General features: G+C 30.9%; 1 protein-coding gene across 2 annotated transcripts in view; it reads left to right on the forward strand.

Annotated features, from left to right (window-relative positions):
- LOC120125872 (disease resistance protein At4g27190-like) overlaps window positions 1-12556 on the forward strand; it is a 33120-nt gene that overhangs the window by 19789 nt on the left and 775 nt on the right. The window contains exons 6-8 of one of the 2 annotated variants that reach the window (XM_039144201.1): window positions 11072-11290; window positions 11416-11484; window positions 11515-12204. In XM_039144201.1, the coding sequence (XP_039000132.1) occupies window positions 11072-11290; window positions 11416-11484; window positions 11515-12204 (978 nt within the window). Of the gene's footprint in view, window positions 1-6731; window positions 7209-8396; window positions 8483-11071; window positions 11291-11415; window positions 11485-11514; window positions 12205-12556 lie in introns of those variants that run through there. The other variant, XR_005516407.1, reaches the window with a different exon arrangement.

The raw sequence follows: 12556 nt of genomic DNA on the forward strand, positions 1-12556 counted from the left end.
TCAAAACATTGAGCATTTGTCATCGACAATATTTAATAAAATATATAACATAAATATATAAATCTGCATGGTATTATTAGTTTAGAAAATAAAAATTTATAAAATATTAAAATTTTATAATGAATATTTTAAATATAACAAAAAATAAAAAGTATTATTTTATATAAATTTTTAATATTTATAAATTTTAAAGATTTGATAAATTTTAATATTATATATATATGTATTATATAATTGTGTAATATTTATATTTTAGTATGTATATAAAGAAATATTGATTAATTAAAATAGCATAAAACAAATATGATTCTACAAATTTTGTTAAATTACTATTTATAATTTGTTAAATTTATTTTTTATAATATTTATAATACTAAAATAAAAAATCAAAACTAGTTTTTGGAAATAGCAATGGAACTTCAATCAAATTCTAACATAATGTAAATTAATTCTCGATCATAAATTGTGTAACGGCCCAAATTTTTGAGTCAAATCAGGAGAACTGACCCGAGAGGCATATGGATCGAGTGGTGTTGGCGATTGCAATTGTTGGGCTGAATGTAGGCCTAACTGAATACAATTTGTGTTACTTAGGGGATAAAATAAGAAGGATAAAAAGTGTAATTATATCATTATTAAGTATTAAACTATTTTTGGAGATTTAGTTGGGGTTTTAAGCGGGGGTTTTGTTGAACATTTCATCTTTTTCCATAATAAGTTCCATAATTCACGGTGATTATTATGAGGTTCATCTAGAGCTATAAACGAGTTAAGTCGAGTTCGAGTATTGTTGAGTTCAATTCGACTCGAAACTTTAAAATGAAGCTTGGTTTGATTCAAAAGCTTGCGAACCTAAAATTTTCAAGATTGACTCGAACTTGAAACCATGAATTGAAGCTCGAAGAAGCTTGAAATTAAAAAAAAAAACCTTAAACTTAACACGGTTGAAGCTCAAAACCTGAACTCGAACATGAACCATAAGTACATGAAGCCTTATACTATATTTAAAAAAAATCAATACATAAATGTTAATGTTATTAATAATTTATTTTTTTGTAAAAATAAAATTTTAATATATTATTTTCTCTGAGTTGCTCGTGAGCTTTTCGAATCGAGTAATAAGTAGCTCGTTTTGACTTGTTAAGAAATCGAGTCAAGTTCGAGCTCGAGTCAAGTCCATTTAAATCAAGTATTTATCAAACTTTGATCGGTCGAGCTCGAGTAGCTCACGATCTGTCTCATTTTATTTACAACCGTACGTTTATCCATGTTTTTCATAGGCCCTAATCTGTCTCAAATCCTTCTTAGAACCATCTTTGTAATAAGGATTCTCCGCATTTCTTGTTTGACTAGGAAAAGTAGATATATAGCATATAGTGTAAGAAGAGAAGAAGCAAGTGTAGTTGAGTAAATGAGGATTCTAGCATTAATACAGTGTGTTTATAACCCTTATTGATGTTATGATTCCTTAAAATGTGACGCTTTATTGTTGATTTGAACATTTAAGTATGTTGGGTGTTTTTTTTCTCATGATTTATGACTTAAATGATATTTTGATTATCAAACGTGTTTTCATGGTTCTAGACAATCTTAAATATCACTCTTAGGATTTAGAAATTAATTTGGGGTTAAATTAAAGTGTTTAGAGTGAGTTTGGGGGTGTTTATCGTATGAAATGGTACATTTCATAAAATGTATTTATAACCCTTATTGATGTTATGATTCTAGCATTTTAGGATTCTAGCATCAATACTATGTGTTTATAACCCTTATTGATGTTATGATTCCTTAAAATGTGACGCTTTATTGTTGATTTGAACATTTAAGTATGTTGGGTGTTTTTTTTCTCATGATTTATGACTTAAATGATATTTTGATTATCAAACATGTGTTTTCATGGTTCTAGACAATCTTAAATATCGCTCTTAGGATTTAGAAATTAATTTGGGGTTAAATTAGAGTGTTTAGAGTGAGTTTGGGGGTGTTTATCGTATGAAATAGTGCATTTTTGTGTTATGGTATCGATACTAAATTAATAAAGGCATATATGAACATTTTGCAAGGATACTCTGTAGGGTAGTGTTGGAAAGATCCTTAAGCTCGGATTGAATCTCGACTTAAGTGAAAGACTTCTATTTTTTAGGGTCACAATTGATCTTTTGGGTTAGGTAAGGTTGGATACCTAAAATCGAATCCAGATATATTTTGGAAAACTTTTTAAAAGAAAAAAAATAATATATGTCTTATCAGAGATTCATTTGGAAGAATTCATGAGTCAATTATGCATGTGAAAGGATGAGTATCCTCACAATGCTCAAATTTATATGTTTGAGCCGAAATTTAAAATTGGATCTATTTACTTACCTTTGAAGGTTTTATACTGAAAAAAAAAGTTTGATATTTTAGTAATAAAATATAACTAGAGTTAAGATTAATATGCAAAATAAGTAAAAATATCATGAATACCAAATTAATAAAAATAATAGATAACATGAATAAAAGATTAAATAAAAATTAATATCGGAATTTAAAGGCATAATGGAAATAAACAAATAATTTAAAGCATAAATTTAAATTGTGAATTTAAAAAATATAAAAATTTAATAAAAAATAGAAAAATAAATAATAAATATATAAAATAGAAAAATAATATATATATATATACATAATATGATAAATATTATTATTCAAAAAATATGTATTTATATATTAATAATGATAGAAAAATATAAATAGAACTATATAAAAATTAGATGAAAAATATAAATATATATATACATAATATGATAAATTTTTGTTAATTATTTGACTACGCGTAAGTTATAAATTTAGTCTATGAATTTTAGTTTGACAAATTTAACGATATAATTTTTGAATTTTAAAATTTCAATGGGACTTATACGATGAATGGATAACATAACTAAATTGCATAGACTTAAAATAATCAATTTAAAGAAATAACAATAAAATTTACAACTTACTGATCAAAAAATAAAACTTGACTTAATAGATTCATCAATTATTGTTTAGGACATGCCCAAAATTTAGAACTAAAATTGACTAAATTAAAGTATACAGACAAAACGCAAAAAACATAACTCATGACTTAGTTTAAATAAGTTTAGAGACAAAGGGTTATTGGCCAAACACACCTTTGCCCAATTATGTCTTTGTATAAATAATGTCATGAACATAATAAATGTGAAAATGATGCTACATGTATTATTAATTTTTTATCGAAAACAGCAACTAAAGTTATTGAATTGGACCCACTTTTTTCCTTTAAAAATTAATATCCTTCAACTTTATCATATATGTAATCAGATAAGATTTTCTTGTAGTCTAAAAACGACAAAGTATTTCCTAAAGTTTCCAACTGTATTTTTTTAATCATATAAAAGAAAAAGGTAAAAGTAAAAGTTTTGATGCGGAAGACCAAAGACTTTGTGTTTGGGAATATATTATTGGAGGTGATATTATTGTAGGAGAAGTATCACTTTCCCACTTCATTGCTCTCTGTTTGCAATCTCACTTTGTTTTCTTTCTCAAACATTGAACAAAGGAGGAGGTGCGCTTTCTTCAACTCACCGCTGATTCCCTATAGTTTTTTTTTTCATCTTTGATTATGATTATGCTATGTGTTTCCTTAATTAATATGTTGTTATCTTTTGGAGCCAGTGTTCTTATCCCCAGGGTTTCCTTCCCAGTTGTTCTATAGTTTGTTCTGCTTCGTATAGACTTTTCAAGCGAAAACATGGACGTTCTTGTTTCCATTGTTGGATCTCTTGTTTCCAAAGCTGCTGAGTACACAGTCGATCCCACTGCACGACAACTTAGTTACTTATTCAAGCATAAGACCAAGTTTCTGAACCTCCGGACTAAAGTTCAAGACCTGAAGGATGCAAGAGAAAGGGTGCAACAATCTGTTGAAGCGGCTACCAGGAAGGGGGAGGTGATTTTTGATGATGTTCAAAGGTGGTTGACAGTGGCCGATGAGAAGATCTCCGAGCAGGCCGCAAAGCAGTTGGAGGAGGATGAAGAGAAAGCAACCAAGAGGTGTTTCGCCGGCTTTTACCCCGATTTCAAGTCCCGTTATCAGCTTAGCAGGAAAGCGGAAAAGGAGGCCAATGCCATAGCTCAACTCCTGACAGCCAATGCCATAGCTCAACTCCTGACAGAAAAGTCTGTTTCCTACCCTCCTCCAGTTGAAGTGACAGACATTATCAGACATGACGAAAAGTACGAGGCCTTCGGATCAAGAAGCGTCGCTTTTGATGGGGTCATGGCAGCATTGGAAGATGACACTGTCAGTAAAATTGGAGTGTACGGGATGGGAGGTGTGGGTAAAACCACACTTGTCAAAGAGGTCGCCAGACGAGCCAAGGTGAAACCGTCTTTTGATGAGGTGGTCTTCGTACCTGTAACACAAACTCCAAAGGCAGTAAATCTTCAAAATGAGATTGCCAGTCAGTTAGGAATGAAACTAGACAACGACTCAAGCGCTGATGTGCGAGCAGCCCGGCTACGCAATCGACTGAAGGAAGCCAAGAAGGTTCTCGTCATATTGGATGATATCTGGGAGGAACAGGAAGTGGACACACTTGGAATTCCTTCAGCAGACCAACACAGGGGATGCAAAATATTGATGACATCTAGGAGGCTTGATGTGTTAAAAAGGATGGATTCTCATCCAAACATTCCAATTGAAACATTGAATGAAGATGAAGCTTGGAACCTGTTCATGAAAATGGCTGGTCATGTTGTTGAAAACTCTGACATACGATCTATAGCAGTAGATGTTGCTAAAAAATGTGCAGGACTGCCGATCGCTATCGCAACAATCGCAAAGGCTTTAAAGCCCAAGGAGAATTTGTTTGAATGGAGGGATGCTTTGCGACAACTAAGTAAGCCCTCTGAAAGAAACTTCAAAGGCATACCAGCAGCTGCATATTCAGCTATAGAGTTGAGCTATAAGTTTATAGAAGATGAAGACCTTGGGCCAATCTTTTTACTTTGTAGCATAATGGGTCATAATGCTGCCGTGGAGGAATTGTTGAGATATGCTATTGGTTTGGGTTTTATTCACGATGTTAACACCATGGAAGAGAGTCGAGATAGAGTATTGACATTGGTAAACAATCTCACGGCCTCTTCTTTGTTACTCGAAGGTTCTACTCCATACCGTTTTGACATGCACGACGTTGTACGTGATGTCGCCCAATCCATAGCCTCAAGAGATCGACATTGGCTAGCTTTATTCAAAGAGTTGCCAAATGAGGAGAAAATGAAAGAAAGCCAGCTGATAAGCTTACAGAATGCGGAGCTCAATGAGCTTCTTTATCATGAGTTAGAATGTCCAACCCTTAATTATTTCTCAATTGGCATGGGTAATTTTTCGCCTCTGAAAATCTCAAATGACCTTTTTAAGGGGATGCAAAGACTCAAAGTCTTGGAATTTGGGAAAACAAAATTTACAACCTTGCCTTCCTCTCTTGGTTTCTTGAAAACTCTCTGTACATTGCGTTTGATAGACTGTGATTTAGAAGATATAGCCATCTTTGGAGAGTTGGGAAATTTAGAAATCCTTGACCTCCGTGGATCTAGAATGGAAATGCTTCCAAAGGAGATAGGACAGTTGACCAGGCTAAAATTACTAGATTTGACTGAATGTGACCGTCTTAAAGTAATATCACCGAATGTGTTGTCAAGTTTATCTAGATTGGAAGAACTATACCTATACTATAGCTTTGATGGATGGGAGGTTGAGGGAATTGAGAGTCCAAGAGGGAATGCCAGTCTTGTTGAGTTGCAGCATTTGTCTCGTCTAACCACTTTGGAAATACATATTCCTGATGTGGAAGCCATACCAAAGGATAACTTGTTTCTCGGAAAGATGAAAAGGTTCAAGATTTCAATTGGAAATGAGACGTGGAAATGGTATGATCCGAAGAGGGTGGAAAGACCAAGAATGTTGATGCTCCAGACGAATAAAATTATTCATTTGGTCAATGGGATTAAATTGCTGTTGGGAAAAATTCAAAATCTATATCTTCAGAGATCGGAAGATGTTGAGGAAATGCTCTATTACCCAAGTGTTGAATCTTTTGGGCAATTAAGATCCCTGAAAGTCGAGTTGTGCGATAGGTTAAAGAATTTGTTCTCATTTTCCATAGCCAGAACACATCACCTGCTTGAAGAACTTGAGGTATCAGATTGCAAGAACCTCACAGAGTTAATTGTAGAAAAGGAAGAGATTAGCGAGAATGACATTTTGGAATTTAGTAAACTACGCTTCTTAACGCTAGAAAGACTGGATAAATTTAATGGCTCGTGGCATTCGGAAAATACAATTCAATCCGTCGCATGGCTTTTTGATAAAAAGGTAATTATATTTATCTTATTTTCATTTATTAATTATGGTGTACATCAAAAATTTTATATTTTGATGTCTTTTCATGTTTTTTTCTTTAAATTAGATAAAAGAGTATATATTTATGCACTATTATATGATGGTGCGAGTTAAGTGACATCGATTCAATTGAAAAAAATTAAATTTTAAAACAATTATAGAATATTATTATAAGAATTCTTTTTCATGTATTTTATTATCTTTATATAATATTTAAAAAGAACTTGTTACTTTCTAAAATAAACTATATGTTCTGCATGATAATTGAGAAAGAATTGCTATTAATGATGGGATATGAAACATGAGTTTTATATATTTGCAGGTTTCGTGTCCTGCCTTGGAGAAGTTGGAGTTGGAGTCAGTGGGTGGCATTGACAAAATATGGCATATTGATGATCAGCTTTCTGGAATGTCTTTTGGGGTTCAAAGTTTAAGAGATTTGAGAGTGTTCAGATGCCGTAAGTTGAAGTACGTATTTACTTCATCTATGGTTAAAAGCTTTGTGCATCTGAAAAAACTTTTTGTTGGTGAATGTGATGAAATGGAAGAGATAATAGAAGGAACATTAGCGGCAACAGAAGAAGAAAGGATTAGAGGCAGCATAAGTGTGTTTTCTAAACTTCATTTTATGTGACTCATTGGGCTTCCAAAATCAAAAAGATTTTGCAGTGGAAATTATCCAATTGAATTTCCCTCGCTAAGGGATTTAAAGCTACGAAGATGTCCTGAATTGAATACGTTCCTTTGTGACAGTGGAAAGAGCGGAGAAGCGCCGCCAAATTATCTCTTCAATGAAAAGGTATGCTTTAATTCTTCATTAATACATAGATATTTCCTATATGAAAAAAAGCAAATATTTTAATATAGAAAATTGTTTCACTTCAGTTATTGGTTTTATTGGTTTTAGAGTTGGTGAATTTCCCAAAAATAAAATCACCCTAACGGTTTTTATTTCGGTTTATTTTTTGATCTAACACCTTTTTCAAAAAGGCACGGTCCATACACCGCGCCGTAAGCCATGTGTAAAAATCGGGTGTTAGTTTCGTAAATATTTTTAAAATGATATCTAATATGTAATTAATTTCTGTTATGGTGATTTTTGTGTGAAAAAATCTTTTTACATTAAAATCTTTAAATATTCTTTTGCAAATTATTTTATAACTCGATAAATTTTGAGTTTTGTATGAAATTACACAATACGTATAATCTAATATATGAAAACTTTGAGGGTACATAATTTAAAATATGAATAATTTTATAAAAGTTTTATAACTAGTATTTCTTTTACAAAATGATGATGATGATAAGAAATATTTTATAATTTAAAAAAATTATAAATTTCATATATTTTTGAAAAATTTATTGATTTTCAAAATTAATTATTTAAAAATATAAAAAATATTAAAATAAACTTTTAACTATAATTGAGAGATCAAATTAATTATTATTTTTATATTTTGATGTACAACAATTTTAAAACAATTTTTTTATATTTTGATGTCTTTTCATGTTTTTTCCTTTAAATTAGATAAAATAATATATATTTTTTCCATGTAAAGCTAAAAAATATCACCTATATTTTTTAAATATTCTTTCTAAACATTCCAATCCGTCGCATAGCTTTTTCATAAAAAAGATAATTATATTTATCTTATTTTGGTTTATTAATTATGGTGTACATCAAAATTTTTATATTTTGATTTTTTTTTACTATTTTTCCTTTAATTTAGATAAAAGAGTATATATTTATTCACTATTATATGATGTTGTGAGTTAAGTGTCATCAATTCAATTGAAAAAAAATTAAGAAATTAAATTTTAAAACAATTATAGAATATTATATTATAAGATCATGTCTTTTATTATCTTTATATAAATTTAAAAAGAACTTGTTACTTTCTAAAATAAACTATATGTTCTGAATGATAATTAAGAAAGAATTACTATTAATGATGGGATATGAAACATGAGTTTTATATATTTGCAGGTTTCGTGTCCTGCCTTGGAGGAGTTGGACTTCTACTTAGAGGGTGGCATTGACAAAATATGGCATATTGATGATCAGCTTTCTGGAATGACTTTTGGGGTTCAAAGTTTAACAAGTTTGGAAGTGTTCAGATGCCGTAAGTTGAAGTACGTATTTACTTCATCTATGGTTAAAAGCTTAGTGCATCTGAAAACACTTTTTGTTGGTGAATGTGATGAAATGGAAGAGATAATAGAAGGAACATTAGCGGCAACAGAAGAAGAAAGGATTAGAGGCTGCATAAGTGTGTTCCCTAAACTCGACTCTATGCGTCTCGATGGGCTTCCAAAATCGAAAAGATTTTGCAGTGGAAATTATCCAATTGAATTTCCCTCGCTAAGGAATTTAAAGCTACAAAGATGTCCTGAATTGAATACGTTCCTTTGTGATAGTGGAAAGAGCGGAGAAGCGCCGCCAAATTATCTCTTCAATGAAAAGGTATGCTTTAATTCTTCATGAATACATAGATATTTCCTATATGAAAAAAAGCAAATATTTTAATATAGAAAATTGTTTCACTTCAGTTATTGGTTTTAGTGGTAATACATACAGGAATAAAAAAGTTACTATTTTAATTTAATAAAAAAATCATTAATTGTAAAAAAATATAAAAACAATATTTTTTTAGAGGAAAAAGAAAACAAAAAACAAATCATATGAAGCCTATTTGCAGTTCTAGAGTTGGCGAATTTCACAAAAAAATCACCCTAACGGTTTTTATTTCCCTGTCAGACACACATGGAGGTTTATCTCTCGATCTAACACATTTTGCAGAAAGGCGCGACCCATGCACCGCGCCTTACGTTGATGTGGCGTCACGTGTTGAAAGGCGCGGCCATGCACCGCGCCTTAAGCCATGTGTAAAAACCAGGTGCTAGTTTCGTAAATATTTTTAAATTGATGACTAATATGTAATTAATTTATGTTAGGGTGATTTTTGTGAAAAACGTCTTATTTATTTATTTTTTATGTGAAAAAAATTTCTGCGTTAAAATATTTAAATATTCTTTTGCAAATTATTTTATAACTTGACAAATTTTAATTTTTGTATGAAATTACATAATACGTATAATCTAGTATAAGAAAACTTTGAGGGTACGTAATTTAAAATATGAATAATTTTATAAAAGTTTTATAACTAGTATTTATTTTACAAAATATGAAATATTTTCCTTTCTTTTGTGTTACTCTCTAAACTTGTAACAAAATTTAATAAAAAAATAATGTAAAGCTAAAAAATATCACCTATATATTTAAAATATTCTTTCTAAACATTCCAATCCGTCGCATAGCTTTTTCATAAAAAAGATAATTATATTTATCTTATTTTGGTTTATTAATTATGGTGTACATCAAAATTTTTATATTTTGATGTTTTTTTTACTATTTTTCCTTTAATTTAGATAAAAGAGTATATATTTATTCACTATTATATGATGTTGCGAGTTACGTGGCATCGATTCAATTGAAAAAAATAAAAAATTAAATTTTAAAACAATTATAGAATATTATTATAAGATCATGTCTTTTATTATCTTTATATAATATTTAAAAAGAACTTGTTACTTTCTAAAATAATATGTTCTGCATGATAATTGAGAAAGAATTGCTATTAATGATGGGATATGAAACATGAGTTTTATATATTTGCAGGTTTCGTGTCCTGCCTTGGAGAAGTTGGAGTTGGAGTCAGTGGGTGGCATTGACAAAATATGGCATATTGATGATCAGCTTTCTGGAATGTCTTTTGGGGTTCAAAGTTTAAGAGATTTGAGAGTGTCAAGATGCCGTAAGTTGAAGTACGTATTTACTTCATCTATGGTTAAAAGCTTTGTGCATCTGAAAACACTTTTTGTTGGTGAATGTGATGAAATGGAAGAGATAATAGAAGGAACATTAGCGGCAACAGAAGAAGAAAGGATTAGAGGCAGCATAAGTGTGTTTCCTAAACTTCATTTTATGTGGCTCATTGGGCTTCCAAAATCAAAAAGATTTTGCAGTGGAAATTATCCAATTGAATTTCCCTCGCTAAGGGAGTTACGGCTAAACAAATGTCCTAAATTGAATATGTTCCTTTGTGATAGTGGAAAGAGCGGAGAAGCGTCGTCAAATTATCTCTTCAATGAAAAGGTATGCTTTAATTCTTCATGAATACATAGATATTTCCTATATGAAAAAAAGCAAATATTTTAATATAGAAAATTGTTTCACTTCAGTTATTGGTTTTAGTAGTAATACATACAGGAATTAAAAAAAAACAGTTACTATTTTAATTTAATAAAAAATCATTAATTGTAAAAAATATAAAAACAATATTTTTTAGATGAAAAAGAAAACAAAAAAAATCAATCATGTGCAGCCTATTTGCAGTTCTAGTGTTTGGTTCTTGTACAATTAGCTTCTTACACCACAAATATTGCAAGACAATCCAGCATTTTAGAGTCAAAAAGTTTAAAATTATTTTTAATGTTGGATGGATGATGATGGGATTTATGAGAAAATTGAAAAAAGAAAATGAAGTAAAACATGATGTGTATGGTAGTAGCAATAAACTATTTCCTTAACTTGAATTCTTTTGCTGTTATGTTTTCTATGATATATACTTGCTGACACATTCAAATCAATTACGTATGTAGGTTATACTTCCTGTGCTAGAGATATTGGGAATTTATGAAATGGACAACTTGGAGACGCTATGGTGTGACCAACTTGCTCAACATTCCTTTTCTACACTAACTTCCATAAATTGGCCCTCATTGAAGAAGCTGTATGTGAGTGGATGTCACAAAGTGGGGATATTGTTTGCTTCTCGAGAAGTAAGTGGAAGTCATCAGCCCCTGTTTTGGGTGAATGAGGTATCATCCTAATTCCCAAACTATTTATTTATTTGATTTGATTCTTGTTTAGTGTTAGAGTCTTTCAATTTTCAACAATGCATCCTATGTTTGTGTCGTTAACAAACAAAGGGTAATTGGTGCAGTCTACGTTTCCAAATCTACATGAACTCACTTTGGGATGGAATGCTGGAATCAAAGATATCATATGGCATTGTGAAACCCAACAAAAACAGCAACTTTTGTCTCACTGCTTGCCCAACCTGAAAGTCGTTAAACTTGAGGGGTATCCGGACCAATTAACCCTATTACCATCATACTTGTTCCATTTATTAGCCTTACCCTATCTTCAAACACTTGAAATATGCTGGTCTGATTTTAAAGAGATGGTATTCGAAAGTGAAGAAGGTGGTGAGGAAAAGCCTGCATCGCTGCTACTTTCTCAGATAACTGAATTAAAGTTGAATTCTCTTCTTGAATTGGTGCATCTATGGAAGGAAAAGGAAGGATTCCCAAATCTAAGGATTTTGGATGTTGACCGGTGTCATGAATTAAAAGGTAATCTAGCTCCATCCTCGGCATCTTTCCGAAATCTGGTGACTTTGAAAGTATGCAACTGTGATGGAATCATAAAATTAATCACACATCCCACAGCCAATAGTCTAGTGCATCTCAAAGAAATGAGTATAACCAGATGTAGAAATATAGAGGAGATAATACAAGGTGGGGATGATCACGATGAACTCAGTTTCCCCCTACTCAACAGTTTGGAACTTGAAGATCTACCAAAGCTAGAAAGCTTCTGCTCATCAGGGAATTATACCTTTTCATTCCCATCCTTGGAAGATCTAGTTGTACAGGATTGCCCCAAGATGAAGATGTTCTCTCAAGGACACTCAAACACTCCAATGATACAACACCTATTCAGAGAAAAGGTATGTTTCCTCAAATTTCCTTTTTATATACTATTTTACAAATTTGCTGTAATTGCCTTTACATTATATACTCACTACAAACAATATAAACACATTCATTCATACAGGTTAGTATAAATCTTATACAAATATAATGACAAATTGAAAATCCATTAATATAGGTTCATATTATACTAACAGAGGTCCAAATTACGTCGGATATACGAATTAAAAAAATGTACGATCTATACACGTTTTGTATTGTAACTCAGATAATTTACAAATCTATGAGTTTACATTGTAACGTATAAAATTATATACTTATGAATCTTCATTCCCTTAGTTAATATAATATTTTTTAAATTATTTTTAC

The sequence above is a fragment of the Hibiscus syriacus genome, unplaced genomic scaffold, assembly GCF_006381635.1.
Source record: "Hibiscus syriacus cultivar Baekdansim isolate YM2019G1 unplaced genomic scaffold, ASM638163v2 tig00110445_pilon, whole genome shotgun sequence".
Taxonomy (NCBI): domain Eukaryota; kingdom Viridiplantae; phylum Streptophyta; class Magnoliopsida; order Malvales; family Malvaceae; genus Hibiscus; species Hibiscus syriacus.